At 32.6% G+C, this 20,182-nt stretch overlaps 2 protein-coding genes across 2 annotated transcripts; one reads left to right on the forward strand and one right to left on the reverse strand.

Moving 5' to 3' along the window:
* The first annotated feature begins 1,226 nt into the window (after window positions 1-1,226).
* Window positions 1,227-4,900, forward strand: LOC111997141 (pentatricopeptide repeat-containing protein At5g03800-like). The gene has a single exon (XM_024029203.2). The coding sequence runs from the start codon at window positions 1,318-1,320 to the stop codon at window positions 4,081-4,083; it is 2,766 nt and encodes a 921-aa protein (XP_023884971.1). The 5' UTR covers window positions 1,227-1,317; the 3' UTR covers window positions 4,084-4,900.
* A 973-nt stretch (window positions 4,901-5,873) lies between these two features.
* LOC111997149 (beta-galactosidase 15) lies at window positions 5,874-10,813 on the reverse strand. The gene is given in 19 exon segments (XM_024029215.2): window positions 5,874-6,196; window positions 6,288-6,564; window positions 6,653-6,864; window positions 6,957-7,229; window positions 7,343-7,422; window positions 7,425-7,451; window positions 7,593-7,696; window positions 7,788-8,002; window positions 8,087-8,245; window positions 8,371-8,489; window positions 8,586-8,673; window positions 8,797-8,902; window positions 8,994-9,082; window positions 9,273-9,416; window positions 9,653-9,745; window positions 9,832-9,898; window positions 10,005-10,117; window positions 10,234-10,329; window positions 10,652-10,813. Coding segments are annotated over 19 exon segments (2,529 nt in total). The 3' UTR covers window positions 5,874-6,091.
* Window positions 10,814-20,182: the final 9,369 nt, after the last annotated feature.

A 20,182-nucleotide genomic window follows, 5' to 3' on the forward strand; every position in this document is an offset into this window, starting at 1 on the left:
TAGTAATATTGGATCCGTGCTGATTTTTTTCTTCCTGGCATAGGTTATCACAGGTAGGAAGAAATGAAGAATGTTTGATCGATGTTCCCCACTCTACCAATTTGAAGGTATACTGCAACCCTGTCTTACTGAGAAAGCACATACTGTTATCTTCTTTCCATATCAACCTATTCTGCGAACTTACTTTGCCAAGATTAATTCTTAAGATATCTTCTATAGCCCCTCATTCAAAAATAGTGTACTAGCTTCCTATCCCATTGTTGATGTCTTTTTTTATTTGCTGAATAAAAAGGTGACGTGGATTCATTATTCATTAACTTCACATCACGTGATGAAAATAGATAACACCATGTGTACAACCAAGGTCTTAATGCAGTTATCATTGTGGGCACAACACATTCATTCAAATGTCACTACTCAAACTGCTTAACTCCTATTAAGTATCATATGAATCGACACGAGAACTCCTACCACAAAGCCACACTCTGCAGTGGTCCATTGTTGATGTCTTCATTTATAAGGTCCCTTACTAGAGGTACTAGAGCTCTTCTTCTTTAAGTATAGAGTAAATTCCATTAACTTTTTTTTTTTTTTTTTTAAAGCTTTGAGTTAATGTCAATTAAGTCCAAAATTGATCAATTTGGTCCTTAAACCCAACTCAGTCCCTAAACATAGTTAGTCTAGTTAGTAATTTTTCTTTTCTCTCTTATGGACCAAATTAGATTTAAGAATTAAATTGATCAGTTTTGAAGTATTTTAGACTTGTCTGGCATTAGCCAAAATACTATACCAACGAAATTTACTTTTATACTTAGTATGCGTTCAGATATGCGTTTTATGGTTGTGTTTGCGTTTTCATTCTTTTTATTTTTTATTTTTTATACTTAGTATGCGTTCAGATATGCATTTCATGGTTTCATGGTTGCGTTTACGTTTTCATTCTTTTTTTATTTTATTTTTTATACTTAGTATGCGTTCAGATATGCATTTCATGGTTGCGTTTGCGTTTTCATTCTTTTTTTTTTTTTTTTTTTTTACGAGCACCTCTTACACTGTTCATGAAATATGAATAGTACGTTAAGGTAAATGAACAAAATTTAGAGAGTAAACAGTAATTTAAAAATTATTTTTTTATTGCTTTCAGCAAACTAAGTGGTATTAATGCAAAAAAAAAAAAAAAAGAAAAGAAAAAAAAAAAGAAAAGAAAAGAAATAGATAAAGAGAGATGGTGAAGGCGCGTCGCAACGGACATGAGAACATCCAAATGTTTTGGATAGAGAAGGTGATTATGGTGGGCGCCTTGAATATTCACAATTCATGGCCACTGTTATTCAATCCACTCCCTCTCTCACTGTCACCACCACCACCACTGCAACCGCCACAATCGCCCCTTCTTATTACTCTTTCCCACACTCTCTTCTCTCTTCCTCTCCGCCCCATAGCCCAATCTTCCTCTTTCCCAAAACTCCACGACCACCACCATTCTCTTCACTCTCCAACTTCAAGCTTCGCAAAACTCACCACCACCAACCCCACTTCTCCACTTCCCCAACCCAACCTCTTTCTTCAACACCAACCCTTTTGCCCTTCGAGTCTTCCCATGGCTCTTCTTCACCAAACGACGCACAAAACTCTCTCATTGATACCTTATTTGATTTGCTTCGCCTCTCAGCTCGCTACGGCGATGCACAGCTCGTGAACGCTGTCCACGCATGCATTTCCAAGCTCCAAGAGCACACCCATCTCAGCAATGCTCTCATTTCCGCATATCTCAAGCTGGGTCTTCTCTCTGAAGCTTACAATGTTTTCCTCGGCCTTTCGTGCCCCAATGTGGTGTCTTATACGGCGTTGATATCTGGGTTTTCGAAGTCGAATCGAGAACACGAGGCGGTGGAGCTTTTCTTTCGAATGAGGGATTCAGGTATTGAGCCTAACGAGTATACCTTTGTTGCAATTTTGACTGCCTGCATTCGGATTTTGGATTTACAACTGGGTTTACAAGTTCATGCTATGATAATCAAACTTGGGTTTTTGAAAGATTCTGTTTTTGTTTCGAATGCGCTTATGGGGTTGTATAGTAAATGTGGGTGTTTCTTATTTGTGCTCAAATTGTTCGGTGAAATGCTGCACAGAGACATTGCGTCGTGGAATACTGTTATATCGTGTATGGTAAGTGAGTTTATGTATGATAAGGCATTCGAATTTTTTCGTGATATGCAGAGAAATGATGGGCTTAGAGTAGACCATTTTACAGTTTCTACTCTTTTGACCGCTTGTTCTGGCAGTTCTTCTTTAATGCAAGGCCGAGAAGTGCATGCTCATGCAATCAAGATTGGGCTGGAGGCTAATTTGAGTGTCAACAATGCATTGATTGGGTTCTACACTAACTGTGGTGGGGGTGTAAAAGATGTGACAGCTTTGTTTGAGAGGATGCCCATAAGAGATATGATCACTTGGACGGAAGTTATTACTGCATATATGGACTTTGGCTTGGTGGAGTTGGCTGTGGAGGTATTTGAAAAGATGCCAGAAAGGAATTCTTTTTCTTATAATGCTCTTTTGACAGGATTATGTCGAAATGGCCAAGGGTCAAGGGCACTGGAATTATTTATAAAAATGGTGGAAGAGGGTGTAGACTTGACAGAATTCACTTTGACAAGTGTTCTTAGTGCTTGTGGATTGCTCATGGATCGCAAAATTAGTGAGCAGATTCATGGGTTCATTTTCAAGATTGGTTTTGAGTCAAATGCTTGTATTGAAGCAGCGTTACTTGATATGTGTACAAAGTGCGGAAAGATGGCAGATGCTGAAAAGATATTCAGACGGTGGTCATTTGACCAGGATACCTCTGTGATTTGGACATCAATGATATGTGGTTATGCTCGAAATGGGCAGCCAGATGAGGCAATTTCTCTATTCAACATTAGTCAATCCAAAGGAACAATGGTTGTGGATGAAGTTGCATCAACTTCAGTACTTGGTCTCTGTGGAAATATAGGATACCATAACATGGGAAAGCAAATACATTGCCATGCTCTCAAATCTGGTTTTTTATCTGATTTAATGGTTGGAAATGCCTTGCTTACCATGTATTCTAAGTGTTGGAACATGGATGATGCAATTAAGATATTCAATAATATGCCTACACACAACACAGTTTCCTGGAATGGTTTGCTTGCTGGCCATCTTTTCCACAGACAGGGTGATGAGGCCTTGGCCCTCTGGTCAAAAATGAAGAAGATGGGCATGAAACCAGACAAAGTTACCTTTGTTTTGATCATTTCAGCTTACAGACACACTAACTCCAATTTAGTTGATGATTGCCGTAGCTTTTTTTCATCATTGAAAAGCGTTTATGACATTGAGCCCTCTTTAGACCATTATGCATCCTTGGTTGGAGTTTTGGGTTACTGGGGTCTACTGGAAGAAGCAGAGGAGATGATCAGTACAATGCCTTTTGAGCCTGATGCCTCTATTTGGCGAGCCTTGCTTGATAGTTGTAGAATCCATTTGAATACAACTATTGGGAAGCGGGTTGCAAAGCGCATTCTTGCTCTCGAACCTAAAGATCCATCCACCTACATACTTGTATCAAATCTGTATTCTGCATCTGGGAGATGGCATTGCTCTGAAATGGTTAGGGAGAATATGAGAGAAATGGGTTTCCGGAAACACCCAGGTCGAAGTTGGATCATTTTTCAGAACAAGATACATTTTTTCTATGCAAGAGACAAATCCCATCCCCAAACAAAAGACATCTATAGTGGATTAGAAATTCTGATCTTAGAATGTCTAAAAGCTGGGTATGTGCCAGACACGAGCTTTGTTCTTCATGATGTAGAGGAGCATCAAAAGAAGGATTTCTTGTTCAATCACAGTGCAAAACTAGCAGCAACTTACGGGCTTCTGATGAGCAGGCCAGGAAAACCTATTCGGATTGTGAAGAACATCCTTCTTTGTGGGGACTGCCACACATTCTTGAAGCATGTTTCTGTTGTTACCAAGAGAGAAATATTTCTAAGAGATTCTTCAGGGTTTCATTGCTTTTCTAATGGCCAGTGCTCATGCAAAGATTACTGGTGATCCCCCTCACCTTGTATCTTACAACCTTTTAACTTCCATTCTTATTGTTGAGAAATACCAAGCCATTGTCAAAAAATTGTATATATATGTGTAATTTTTTCCATAGAAGAAATTCAGTAGAAATATTTGAGTAAATAGATCTTCAATTACTGACAATGGTCTTGTATATAACTTCATGCTTCTGTCTTGGATCTGGTTTATTGCTAATCACTCCACTACTACTGTCCCATGCACCCATTCTCTATGGCTGTGAACCACTGCACTTCCACGAAGCACGGGAAAATTGGCAGCACATTAACACTTTGTTTGGAATGGTGGAAAGAGGGAAGAAAGGAAAGGATAGGGAAGGAAAGGAAGCAATTTCCACTTTTTGGTTACAGAGGTGAAGAGGAAGTGGGGGGAATTGGAGTGATGTATTTCTACCCGGCACATTTCCGTATCTGCCCAAAATGGACAGAAAAGGAGGAAAAGCTGAAACTTGAAAACATGATGATGACAGTGGCCTGGTTTGAAAATATTGTGGATAAAATTACCAACATACACATATCATATGCACAACCACAAAAGAGAAAATTACATAATGAGAAGTGAATAGTTTAGAGGGGAGAGAGAGACAGAGAGAGACTTACCTGAGGGTTGAATTGGCTTTTGCTTGGCCGTGCTGTAATACAGGGAGTGTTTGAGATTTCAAATTTGTTTCTAGAAAAGTTAAAGGCTCTAAGGCGAGGCATACATGATTTTGAACTATTTTATTGGATGGTGCAGAATTGAAGGGCAACCTGATCATAATTTGTACAGGTAGCATGTCTTTTATTTCCACTCTTTTGCAATGTGATTCCTGTATTTATTTTCAACTGTATATTTTGTGTTTGTTTTAAATCGTAATATATCCGATCTTTAGTGATAATTTTCACTCATTTAAAATGGACACATTACGCATTAAACTTTTGGTGCTCTTGTTTTGCTTAGTGATGTTTGTATTTGCTTTCAATTTACGACCACGAACCATTTGAGCATGTTAACCAATGCTGGAGTTTGTAAGCTTGATGTCTATTACCAACTTGTGTGCCTTTGCAGTCTTAGCAGAAATGGAGGAAACAAACTTTGGCTTCTATTGATCTGTTTGTTACATCTACTATTCCATGTGACTTGGATGTTACTCCTCTTTCAAGCTTGTGTCTTGGATCTGGTTTATTGCTTAGCCATGACTAAAACTCCTCTTCAATACCTTATTCATAAAGCAGCAGAAATATAACTATTAACATTAAACAAATTTGCAACCCCATTTTTTGTAATGTATGTCACTGGCCTTTGTGTTTGTGTTTGTATTTTCTGCATAATTGCTGGACTGAGAACTAGCTCCTGCACTGTGTATTGTAATGGTCATAGGCAGTTTATGGCTCTGGCTGTTTGTATTTTCTGCAGAATTGCTGGAATGAGAACCAGCTTCTGCTTTGTGTGTTGCCACGGCCTTGTGTTTTCATCTACATAATTGTCTGGTATGCAGATGGCCTTGTGTTATTGTAATGGTCATATGGCCATTTTGTGGCTCTGGCTGTTTGTATTTTCTGCAGAATTGCAGAAATGAGAACCAGCTTCTGCTGGCCACAGCCTTGTGTTTTGTTTCTGCATAATTGTCTGGTTTGCAGACCAGTTGCTCGTTCCCCTGATGGCCTTTTGTTATTGTAATGGTTAGGGTTGTCACATGCCATATATATATTTATCATCAATAAAATTTCTACCTTTTACCTCAAAATTTTTTTTTTTTGAAATATTGTGCAGCCATAAAATTAAATTGGCAAAAGAGAGCGAAATTGAATTTATTGATGTCTAAACAAATGACAATGTTGTATTCCTCAAACATGGTCTTGCTAGTGCTATTCCAAAACCATTTATTTCCTCAAAAGAAGAAAAACCAAACTACAAACTTATATCCTACTAAATCCTCAAAAGAGAAAAAATACAAAACTACACACCTAATCCAAGAAAATCCTAAACAATGCAACTCTTAGCATATTACTTCAACAGCCAGCCTATTTGTGGCTTTGCAACCAGTTGGTCCAAGACTCTTTTCTGAGACATCAAGAGAACACCTCTCTTTGCCAAGACACTCCTGAAATTCATAAAAGGAATTATAATTTAGTAGGATGATAAAATATTTATTGGAATAAGAAAAAAAAATTGAAGAAGATAGAGATTTTTACCTTTTGAATGATTGACAAAGCAGTGGAAGACTCACAACTGCCAGTTCTAAATGATCCACAAGCACCTTCTGGCAAACCAAAGCTAGCAAATTTAATTTCAGATATAGCTCTTCCTCCTTGACATGATAGTTCCAAACTGTTCCCTTCATAAGCATCAGCACAAGCTTTCCCAACTGTAACAGTTTGAAACTTAACATTAAATGGATTGCCTCCAGCCTCTTCAAACAAAATCAATGTGTTCTCATCATCTCTCAAAAAGGATCGAGGCACATGGTACCTAAAATGAAATGAAGAAAAACCTATTAATATCAAAACTAAACAGAAGCATTTGAAAAAAAAAATTTGATGATTGGAAGATAGATTACCATCTTTGAGAAGGTTTGCCACAATTAGTCAAGCATTTTGAATCACTGTATGATCCACGATAATCACATTCTGAACTACACCCATCTTCACCAGCAAGGTAACTTGGCCAATAACGACCAACGCTATGACCATTTACCCAAGCATGTCCCTTGCCCAAACCCATCAAATCCACCACAACTGGATCACTTCCTATTGGAGCTTTGAAGGTTGTCTAATTCACAAATGAGAGAGAGAGAGAGTTAGATTATTAATTATTATAATTTTGAAGTGTAGGACTAAATTTTAACATAAAAAGTAAAGTACCTTGTACCAAACAAACATCCTATTTGTTGGCACAGGGCCTTGAGACCACTTTTGGTGCTGTGAGAAATATGGGTCTTGAAGTTTTAGTTCTTCTTCACCATGCAACCCCACTTTATAAGTCCATTTACTATGATCCAATTCCATGCTAATGTCCTCAAGAATATACTTCTTTCTCCCAAATTTTCTTGCATCATTAAGTCTCTGTTTGGCAATCAAACGAACCGGGCCAGAAGAAATTCCAACTGGTACCATATCAAAGTTTGCTCCATAATTCTAACAAAATAGGATGTTACTAAATGGTAAAAGATTTGTAAAGAGAGGAAAAAATGAAAAAATGAAAAAAAAAAAAAAAAACAAAGGAAAATAACCACGAAAATCATACTTACTGCTAATCCAACTGTAGCACTACATAATGATATGTGATTTAACCCTTCCTTTAATTTGATTTTTTTCTCAAAACAAAATCATAATGTCCATTATTAGCATATTGAGATCCTGAAATTCAAATGTTATAAAACAATCTAATTAGGTGAAATATAAATAATGTCTTTGGTTGACAAATGGATGAGTTATAAATTAAAGAAAAGGCATGATTAACAATATGAATTGGTGAAATTTAAATCCTTGTAAACTTACCAACAAGTTTTCCATTGACATAGGCATGAATTGCATGTCCACTAGTATGCACTTGTAGTGTTGTCTCTTTACCCCAAATTGGGTTGCTCTTTTTGAGATCAAAGCTAAAAATGAAAAATAAAAATAAGAATGTTGCTATGAATTAATTAATTAATTTTTAAATGAGAGGCAAAAGGCCAAAAGCAAACAAAATACCTGGAGTAATACCACAAGTAATCACTGGTATCATTTGTGACAGTCTTTTGGTCCAAGAGTTGTTCAATAGTCATTACACTACCATCAACAAAGCCTTTCTTTTTTATGCGCTCAAAATGATGCTCAGGTCTCCATTTCCATTTCAATACAAAAGGTTCTTCAGCATCATCAGCTTGGTTATCCTTTTTCACCATTATTGATGTTTGAGTGTTAACCTATAAAACAATGATTTGTAGTTAGAAATATATTAAGTAAAGAATTAGAAAAAAAAACACAATTATTTTTGTAAAATCATTCACCCTGGCAGTGTTGTACACTTCAGTGCTGCAATCAGGGAGGATAGTAACAGACCAAGCTGGTATTGTATACATGGTGTTTTGAAAGTTAATTGTTGTATCTTCTGACTTCGCATTTCCAAAGAAACAACTTGATTTGCCTTGGTAACTGAAAATTGTGGCCTACAATTGAAAAAAAAAAAATATATATATATATATATATATATGTGGTGAATCAGTGATATATAATTGCTTATTTCAAGTATTTAAAGCAAAAAAAAAAAAAAAAAAAAAAAAAACCCACTCACCGAAACCAGAGTCTCATAATTTATATCTCTCATAGAACCCTGAGTTAGAACATCCTCCATAGATTTTAGGATTGAATGAAGTTGCCTTAGATGTCCCCACTTGGGTTGATTCAAATTACCTACACAAATCATAAGGTTAAAGAAATACAAATTGGAAAAAAAAAAATTATTTAAAAAAAAAAAAGTTTAAGGGATTTTTTTTTTTTAAAATTTACCATATTCATCTAAGGGTGCATCATAATCATATGATGTTGTAATGTATGGACCTCCTGCTGTACGTCCAAAATTAGTGCCACCATGGTACTAACAAAGATGGAGAAATCACATTAGTATTTTGAGTTGTTAATTAATATATTAAATACTTAGAAAACAATTTAAATGAAATTGACTACTTTGTACCAGTACAAAAATTAAAAATATGCGTACCATGTAATAGTTCATAAAGGTGCCACGATACTGGAAAAATCTTGCAACTGAGAAAGCAAGATCTTCGGCAGTTCTGTGTGGATCTTTCAAGCCCCAACCCTTATACCTAAATTCTCAAATGCAATGTAATTAAATCCAATATATAATTTTTTTTTTTTTTTGGTTGTAAATCAAAGAAAATTGTAAAAAAGATATACCAGCCAGTCCAATTCTCTGTCCAGATTTTAGGACTATTGGGACTGTTTGGCTTGAATTGATCACAATACCACCCATTGCAAGTATTAATCTGCATAAAAATGTGAAGTGAACTCAAAAAAATGAAAATAATAATAATAATAAAATATACACTTTTTTTTTTTTGCTAAATTAAAATATACACATATAATTATATTGCAACATTTTATTTTTTATTTTTATTTTTTTTGAGAATCAATACATTGCAACATTTTAGTCATATAAAATGGGAAAATAAATACCATTGGTTGTGGAGCATCTGATTGTTGGCACATAATCCAAGGAACACCAATATTGAAAGACTCAGCCAATTTAGCACACCAATTCACGTATTCCTTTCCAGCCTCTCCATATGGGCCCATAATATTCCCATACTCATTTTCAATCTATCAAGCATTCAACAAAAACAATATTAAATAATAAGTTTGCAAAAAATAATAATAATAACAACAATAATAAGTTTGCAAATAATAATAATAATAATATTAATAATAACTCTACTTAGTCATAATAAAATGAATATTTCAAAATAGATAAATAGGAACTTCATGTAGATATTTTTATTTTTTATTTAAAAAAAAAACTCAACGAAAACAATAAAAACTAATTATAATTCACTAACCTGAGAAATAATTATAGGTCCACCTTGTGAAGCAAAGAGATTCTCGCGTTTCATCATATCCACGATCAATGTAGTAAAAGTTTTCATCTCACTCTAAAAAAGTTAAATTTAGAGCAATTAGAAATATTTTTAATTAAGCCAAAAAAAGAAACTAATAAATATAAAAAATTTCAAATTACCATGTATAAAGGATTTTCTGTCCTTAGTTGAATCCCAGGGATGTTGTGCAACCATACAGGTAACCCACTGGAATCACAAATGAAAATAGAAAAAAAAAATCAGAAATATATACAAGATATAAAAATACACATATATAATAACAAAAATAATAAATAAATAAAAATATTATTACCCATAATTCCATTCTGCACATGTATATGGTCCAATCCTAAGAACAGCATAAAGTCCTTCACTTTGGATGGTTTTAATGAATCTCACAAGGTCAAGATTTCCTGAAAAGTCATACTATATAATAATAATAAAAAAAATTTAAGTGTCAATCACCATAATTTGTACGTATAAAACCAAATTCAAAAGTACATATAAAATTATATAAACTATATTAAAGAGAGAAAATTAACCTGTCGACGTAGAGGCTCATGGGCATTCCAAAAAACATAAGTCTCAATTGCGTCAATCCCACCCTCTTTGGCTTTTTGGATCAATGGTTGCCACATCTGTAATTAAGAGCAAAATATTAAACTTGTACTTAATTATTTAAGATTATAAAATAATGTATTTTAGACTTACAAAATAAGAATTTAAACTAGTGATTCCAAGATTTTCAAATGGTTATATACACGGATCCATTTGTTATATGAACAAAATATATCATATACCAAATAATGCCAAGCTTAAAAGACACGTTAAAAGAATTTTATAACACATAATAAAACCCCCTAAAAAAAACACATAATAATTTTTTTTTTTTTTTACTTATAGCTCATAATAAAAAATAAAAAATAAAATTAGCAACACTACAGTATGTTTACAACTTACTTCGGGAGTGCTACGAGGATAATGAATTGAACCAGAAAGAACAATTTTCGGTTTTCCGTCAATCTTAAGTGATCTTCCATCATATGAAACATCAACAGAAAGCAAAGGCATGAACAATGAGAAAGCAGTGAACAAGAAAAGAAATCTAGTAAAAAAAGCCATCATTATCAAAAAGTGACAAATGAATCTCATAAAGGTTAAGTGAAAATGATCAATAACTTATTTATAGATGAGTTGCACTGAATTGGATAAGAGTGAGCGATGAGAGAATTATGGATAGCTCAAAATTTGTTATTCATTAGAATTGTACGTATTCTATTAGTAATTCTTATAAAACATACTATCCAATCATCTATTTTAAATACAACACTTTTACATTATACCTAATAAGTTGAGAATTCTCTATTCTTAGCGTAAAAAATAAAAAAGAAAACAGTCCATTTGATTAATTTTCTCTAGACTGGGATAAATATAAATTGAGATAAATTTATTGGAATAGATTAGGACTGTGTTTAATTTGATGTGAAATAGATAATTAGATAAGACTATCAATTAAGATTTTTTTTTTTTTTTTACAATACTAAGTATTTTTAACACACGCAGGAAAACGAGAGAAGATTTTTTTAAAAAAACTTACAATGGTATACACCCAAAAGGACTTGCTATCAATTAAGACCTAGATGTTGTAATGGGTTTAAAATGTTTAAATTGCTTACCACTTTATCTCAATTTTTAATTATCTCAACATTAATCCAATCAATTTTTTTTTTTAATTTTATATTCTTTTACAATAATCCTAACATAACCTTATTTAGGACCGTTCGAGTTTAATATGATGTGAAATAGGTAATTGAAAAAGACAGTTGGGGCTCTTTTTGTATGGGCTGAGGAATCCTAACCCTTCTCATCGCTCCTCTGTTGGGCCTTTGATGAATCGATGGGCCAATTCTGCTTAAGTCTTTGCCTTTTTTGGGCCATATTAATTTTTTTTTTTTTTTTTAAATCCGACTCTTACTTAACCAAACTAAGGACCTAAGCTCCCTTCCACAAAAGATTTTTTTTTTTTTTTTTTTTGGTGATTAAACAAATTCTTGGCCCGGTATTTATTTACTGTTAGGAAATTTATCGGTTTGTTAATAATTTTAAGCTTGCAATAAAAAAAAATTAAAAAAAATGATAATTTTAATCTTTATCTTTTCGCTTTCTAGACTTTCTACCCAATAATAATAATAATAATAATTTTAATGTAAAATATAAATGAGCCAGAATGCTGTTAGGGTTGTTGTGAAAGGATAAAGAAGAAGAAAAACTGATTGGATTAATGTTGAGATTAAAGAGATAAACACACTACCCTTGTTCAAGGATTTATTCAATTTGGCTCCTCATTGTACCTTCACATTAACATTATCACTAAACGGATAAATTGTCTAGCATTACATAAAAAAGTCACAAATAAATATAAGTAAGTATAATGAAACCAGGCAAACTGGGCCAGATTTTTTTTTTTTTTAATTATCAATTTCATTTTTAGTTAAATCAATTGTAAGACATAATTACAGTCATGTTCTTTAATTTTGCAAAAAAAAAAAAATATATATATATATATAGTATTTTTTTTTAGTATCCTTAACTTAACTATATATGGTTTCTCAAAAAAAAAAAAAAAAAAAAAAAAAAAAAAAAAAAAACTTAGACTATATAATCGACTATATATGGTGGAGATTCTTGTGTGACCTGTTTGTTTTTTAGTTTTAAACAATTAATTCGGCTTTCTTTGACATTTTTTTTTAATAATTAAAATGGACAAACGTAAGGACGATAATAAAAACGAAATCTGTTTGGATCATCATGTCATTGTCATCAATCTTGTCATGTTCTCTAGCATCAGTCCTTGTGAGTTGGACTTATACAAGTGAAGTGAACCTGTTAAAAAAAAAAAAGAAAAAAAAAAGTGAAGTGAACCAAACAAAAAGTTAAAATTGCTTGGATTATTATATACAAGTGAAGTGAACCAAACCATAAGTTAAAAGTGCTTGGATTATTATATACAAGTGAAGTGAACCAAAAGCAGTAACATAGAAAATGAAAAATGAAAGTCCAATTAAGTGATTAACCAAACTCAGTCTGCTAATGAATGACCTCCAGGTGAAATGGCATTTCTTGTAAGTGTTAGAAAAATTTTCAAGAGATCAAGATAAATATAACAAAGTTCTAAGTATATATATATATATATATATATAAAGATAACGATGACTCAAAACAAATACTGTATTTTATTTCATTAACTTTTTTTTTGGAGAAGGTTTTATTTCATTAACTTAAAAGCGTGTAGTATATTCTTTCATTGCAGTAAAATTATTTATTTAATTCTGACCTAGTTTTTTTTTAGCAATCTCTCCTTTTATATACACAATGAAACAATCATTCAAAAATTCACTTTTAATGAAACTTTGTGTTGACAAGTTTCAAGATTGAAAATGCACATTAAGTAAAGACTCTTCTCTCTTGTACTTTTCTTGGTTTTTTCTAGATCCTTATTCACGTTGCCCTTCTCCTCTTTTTATAGCCATCTTCCACCTTCCTCCAACTATTTAGCTCTTAGCTGGATTTAGGGGGATACTTGTCTCATTAACCCCTTTTCCTACCACTTCTTGATCATGATGAAAAATAGATTTTTGGGAGTGTTTTTACTATTTAGGCCAGTTATTCAACATTTAATGTGGCTGACATTAGGTAAGGGTAGCTCATTAATGTGAAGATGATTGTACCATTGAGTTCTTCGTGCTCTTCTATGTGTTCCCTAGAGAAAGTAGGCGAAAGTGTGTCCACGAACAAAAACCTAACTGCTCCTTGGCAAAATTATTATTCCTCAAGAAGATGAATCCCTCGAATTACCCCGATAATGGGCCCAAATGGTCCTTTCGCAGCAGGAGGCTTGTTCATTCCTCATTGGCCCATGGGTTGGACCTATTTTATGGCAAGGTTTTCAAACTCGGACCGGACCGGGAGGTCGGACCGTGAAAACTGGGAACTGGATTGAAATTTGGTCTTTTAAGCATAGAGAACCAGGCATATGTGGCAATTCCGTGAACCCCTAAAATCAGGGTTGGATTGCACAAACCGGTGGCAAGAACCATATGGTCCGACCCCTTAGCAATTTTTTAAAAAAACAACTTAACACAATTTTATTCTACTTAATTAAATTATCCATCTCTTACAAGGAATAAAAAAAATTATAATTAAAATCCTTCAAAGATATTCAACTTTACTTCAAAAATTAATCATAAATTTTAATATTTTCATGGTTATTATTTTATTTTATTAACTTTCTAATTTAATTATTAAATATATGCTTGAAAATCATTAAATTTTTCTCACATATACAGATATATTAGTCAATTTTGTTAGTTTAATAAATTTAATATCTATATTTAGGCTTTAATTAATTATTAAATTAATTATGATGTCATCACGGTTCAACTCGGTTTGACCTTAGTTCGACCTCAAAAATCTTGAATCTCTCCCTTTTACAGTTCAATGAACGGTCTAGATTTGAAAACCTTGTTCTGCAATTGGGGTTTCTTAGGACTTTCTCTTCGATTTAAGGTTCTTTGAGTAGATTTAGGTCCACTCCCCCACAATTAGATTTTGTGTAATTTAAGTTTCATAATGACCACCCTAGAAAAAATTCCTAGAACCGCCACCAATATTAAGAAGAAAAGCAAAAAATTACCAATATTTTTCCATCTTTTTAAATAATAAGAGCATATAGATCATCATATCAAGATTGCACAATAGTACTCTAGAGTACCATTGCGCAATCTTGACGTGATGATCACTTTACAAATACAAAGTTCTTGTAAGGTGGGGGGTGGGGGGGAGGGTAAGGGCTGGGATTCCTTGACGTAATGGTCACTCCACAAGTACAAAGTTCAACTTGTAGAGTAAGGGGTAAATGCCGAGGTTCAAATTTCTAGGAAGGAGATTTACACACATATACACTCAAATTATTCTAAAGTAGAATTTCTATCTTGTATGTACACACACACACACACACACACACACACACACACACGTACAAGGAGTATAAGAGCACCCACAGCAGATGTGGGATATGTGCCAAATGCTAAATATTTGGCACATATCCCACACCAAACACCATTTGACCCTATTTATCAGATGTTCTAAATGCCATATTTTTTGCAACATGCTATAGTAAAATCACAAATTTGCAACTGTACGGTAAGCTGTGGCATATGGATTTATTAATTTTTTATTCCTCTTTCTCTCTCATATCTCTTTCATCTTCTTCTTCAGCTATTCAGTATTCACTGCCTCCATCTCCACTCTCCCATACTCTTTCTTCTTCCCTCTTCCACGCTACCACATCCACTCACCACCACCACCACTGGTATAACAAAACCCAACAGCCACCACACCCAACAGCCAATAGCCACCTCACCTAGCAGCCAACAACCACCATAAACCCATTACCCACAAACTCAACCACAAACCACCACAGCATAGTCATAGCCACCATCACCGGTGGCACCTACAACCTCTGCAAATCGGGATTCCCACCACCCAAAACCACCAATCAAACCTAGTACCATCACAAATCACAAACCCATGCTAGAAATCATAGGCCCAAAATTAGAAAGAGCATATTTTTGTAATTTCTCACCCAAAATCAAATCGCAAAACCCACCCAAACCCAGCCATGCTCGCCAAACCACCGCAACCCAGGCACCCCGATCAACAGCAGAGACCCACAAACCACAAACTTGACCTCATCTTCTTCACGGTTTCGCCGAACCACTACCACCATGGTTTTCAGTTGTGGATGCCGGTGAATGAAGAAAAGAGAAAGAAAGAAGAAAAGAGAAAAGAAGTGAGACCAATGAGAGAAGGAAAGAAGAAATGAGAGAAGAAGACACCGGTGAGAGAAAAAGAATTGTATGGTTGTAGGAACAAATATTACCGTTGAACAAATAATAAAGAAAGAATAAAATAAGAATTTAAAAGAATTAAGAAATAATATTTAAATGAAGTGATAAAAATATAGAACATTTGATAAATGAGATATTGTAAAATGATATGGTAAAATAATAAAGTAGGCTTTTAGTGTGGCAAAATGGCATAATTTTTGCAACGGCTGCTACGGATGCTCCTAGTGTTTTATTCTTTAATTTTTCTTCTTCTTCTTCTTCCTTTTCTTCTTCTTTTTTGACAAAATCTTTAATTTGTTTTCTCTATCATTTCTATCAAACATACACAATAAATATATATATATATATATGTATTAATTGTCTATTAATTGTTCTACTTTTTAGTTTTTATACTCTCCTTTTTTCAGTCGTTCTAACAAAATAATAGAACATAAAAGATTTATGTACCGAACATCACCGTCTACGCTACGGAGGCATGCAATTTCCTCTACACCATGCATGCAAGAATATGCACCTCGATTAATTGCCTTAACACCCAGATTCCCGTCATCACTCTTATTTAACTTATTTTCTCTTAGCATGGTGGGTTAAATCATTAATGTTGTTTTCAACGTTGTATGACTAATGAGTAATCAATATATCTCCGGTGCCGGTGCGTTAAAGGCTTAATAAAAATAGCAGCATGACTGCGGTACCACACGATGACTGTGATAATTAATTTTGAGATCGAGACACACAACTTTGCCCAATTTATACGTTGATCATCAATTTGCACCTCTGAAAAAACGTGCCCTCTCTCTATCCCCCTTTTGTTTTCAGAAAAATAATATGTACTATTTCTATCATGCATGGCCCTCGTTGTTGCCTGTTGTTTTGTAGTTCATTCCTTTTCTTTTCAGCATGAAAAACAATATTTCTTGGGCTTTTCTCCTCGTTGATGTTACTTTCCTGAAGAGAGTGACACCAAATTGTTCGGCTTCTAGCTCAAGTGGTTTTTTTATCGGGTATGAATATGTATAAGACACGGCTTGTATATAATGCATTAGTGCTCTAAACATATATGGACACGTCTTCACATTTCAATGTGTCCAGTGCAACTAATGCACTTGACACAATCCCAACCTGTTTGTTTGTACACATCTTTGAAGCATTTGTATTTTAATTTTTAATAATGAAAAAGGAAGCTCTTAGTATTAAATAGTTTTTTTTTTTTTTTAAAGTCTTCTAGGTTCTTTTTTTGTTGAAATGATGACTTCTCTTACAATTCTTAAACTAAGTATCCGTTTGAAATCCGCTTATTTTGCTAAAATTGAAAACTTTTTACTGAAAGTATTGTAAATAAAGGTAAAAATTAGTTAAAATAGTATAGAGACTCATAAATAGTACCAAAAAGTGTAAGAGGACCAATGAATAGTAGAAAAATAAGCTAAATTGTAAAATAATCTTTGCCAAAGTAGAAATTTAATTTTTTTTTTTTTATAACAAGATGATCACTCTTTTGTCGCTATTGTAACTCTTTCTCTCTATATCAAGATGCACGGTTACTATTACTACATATGGGAATAAAATACATATATACATATAATACAACCTCATTTAATTTTAACTACATTAGTTAAAGTTGGGCTTAGCCACAATAATTCAACCATTGTATACTTGTATAGAACCACAAGTAAGTCTCATCTTTTTCTTTTTTTTCTTTTTTTGAGAAAACAAGTAAGTCTCATCTAATAGCCATATATTGAAAAAATTAAAATTAAAAAACGGTTGAGATGAATGCAGAATAAAAATAAAATGGATAAAAACAAATAAAAAACAGTTAGTAATTCATACAAAAAAAAAAAATTGATCGTAGATATGTTTTGTGCTTATCAATTATTTATTTATTTTTTGGATTTTTCTTTCATATGTGAGGTCTTTCATTCTCATCAACATTATTTTTAATGGATTCCTTAAAAGTAGATATAAGATAACTATCTTTTCAAAAAAAAAAAGAAAGATATAAGATAACTATCTTTTCAAATAAAAAAGAAGATATAAGATAAATATCTTTTCAAAAAAATAGAAAGATATAGGATAACAAGATTAGGAACACTTACTTTGAAAAAAAAAAAAAAGAGAGAGAGGAAAATAACAGTAGTATAATTATATATAATAGATGGGACTCGCCAATTTGATTGTAAGCCTTATATTTTCAACTAAAAGATTTGAATTGATATACTTTCATATTGAGGTAAGGAATTCCAACTCAAAGGTCAAAGCATCAACGTGAAGTAGAATTAAATATCAATGTGAAGACTCATGAGAACTTCTCAAGATAGATCCACCATCTAATTATTAATTACGTAAGTCTCTCCCTGTTTAACTTTGCTTTAATTTTATTAACCTTTAGAAAATTTGTATGGCTATTAGTTATTGAGTTAGAAAATATTTTTGAAGTAATCACTTAAGGTTTAAAGAACAATAGTAGGGGAAAAGACAATAAGGTTGCTCATAATCTAATTAGATTTTTAAAAAATATAATAGATTTTATTGTATAAATGGAGGATGTTCTTTCACATTTTCATTCTGTACACTTTAGGCTGATATAGCCGGTTTACATTAATAATATCAGTTATGTCTTTCTTCTAAAAAAAAAAAAAAAAAAATTATTCAAGCTTCTTTTATATTAATTATTTTAAATTAAGGTTGTATAACTTAGATATTCATCATGCATGATGAATTTTTTTTTTCTTCTCAATCACAATAATGTTTCTCCATCTTCTTCTCAAAAAAAAAAAAAAAAAATCTTCTTCATCTTCTTGATCCACATTATTTTTTTTTCTTTTCTTTTGTGGTTGTTGCTTTTTTTTTTTTTAATGGTTTTCATTTCATAATAAGATGTATTTTTTACACGATGTTCTTCTTGCTTTCTAGCCATATTTTGCTAATATGGATTCATATATATATATATAGTTTGAGATTTATGATTGTTAAATCCTTTTACATTTACTCATAATACAGATTATTGTAGCCAAGGTGAAATTAAAATTATGCAAACTGCCTTAATGTTTTTGTAGGCATTTCCTTTTATATTATATATATATATATATATATGTGGGGGCCAGATAGCCAGAAGGTACTATTAAAACTGTATATATTGGGCCTATGACCCAGTCCGAGGATATTTACTTGTCCGAGAATGGTCAAACAATGTTATTATGGGAATGATAGAAGAGGAAGAGATAAGGATTATACATGATAGTCCAAAAGATGTCTGAGGAGAGAAATCATATCGGAAATATGGATCCGAGATCAGAAGGAATGTCCTACCTTCCTGAACATCCTACCAGGTTGCATCACGATTAGAAGTTAGACATTGGGTAAGAGAGGAGTAGAGGAAGGCAACAAATATTTACAAAAACTGTCACCTCCGCATTAAATGCACTGGAGTTAACTCCTTGGCATGCATTAATGTGAAGGTGATACCTGAACAATACATTTCAGCCTTCAACTACTATATGAAGATTTATAGGAGGGGTTGATGAGACAAGTGTCAACACTGACCATCCTGCATACACGTGAAAGGTGTAGATGAAAGAGAAAGAGAGTATATAAGGTAAAGGTGGCAACTAGAAAAAAGGGGAGAGAAAAAAGGAAAAAATAATAGATCATTCAGGAATGAAACTTGTAACCCAATTTAAGAATAATAAACAAGAACAGTTCACTTCGGATCTGGCCGAAGACTATTTTTCTTCAATATAATCCTATTTCTTTTCATTCTCTTACTTGAATCTATTCCAACGTATGTTTGATAAACTATAGCCCAGTTTTCCAACCCATTCTCTATAAATTTATTGTTTTAAGTTTTTTGGGCTTAAATCTCTTCACATAGTAGGTTACGAGCTCAAATTTGGTCCTCACACACACACACACACACACACACACACATATATATTAAGTTACATAGTTATCCACCATCTTTCATTATTGGACTTATATATGATTTTTTTATTATTATAAAAACCTTAGTCTTAAAGGACATGCATTCATTATATAACCCAAAGCAAAAGATTACTTTATTTTTATCGTCTATTTTATTTTTTATTTTTAATTAAATTAATAAAAAATATTCTTTTGGTTTACAAATGATTATAGTTCTTGATTAAGCATAATTAGTAATAATAAAAGGGTTTTGTTAACGGGTGTTTGTAGGTCAATTTTTAACAAAATATTTAAAAATTTTGATACTACCTTTATAGGAAATAGAAAACATGGCCAAAATATTAATTATTTTTTTCTTTTCTCATAAATTTTTTTCTAAAATGATTTATTAACAAATGCCCTTAGAACATTCATTAATATTTTTCATAATAATAAAAATAGTATCAAATTTTCATAAAATTATTTAGAATTATGCTAACGAGTGCCTTTAGAGTATTGGTTAACGATTTATTTTAAGAAAATTTTGACACCACTTTTATGAGAAATGAAAAAAATTTTCAAAATATTAATTATTTTTATCTTTTCTCATAAAATTTTTTTTTAAATAAATTATTAATCAATACCTTAAAAATATTCGTTAATATTTTTAATTATTTAT

This window comes from Quercus suber, unplaced genomic scaffold, assembly GCF_002906115.3.
Source record: "Quercus suber isolate HL8 unplaced genomic scaffold, Cork oak 2.0 scaffold_287, whole genome shotgun sequence".
NCBI lineage: Eukaryota > Viridiplantae > Streptophyta > Magnoliopsida > Fagales > Fagaceae > Quercus > Quercus suber.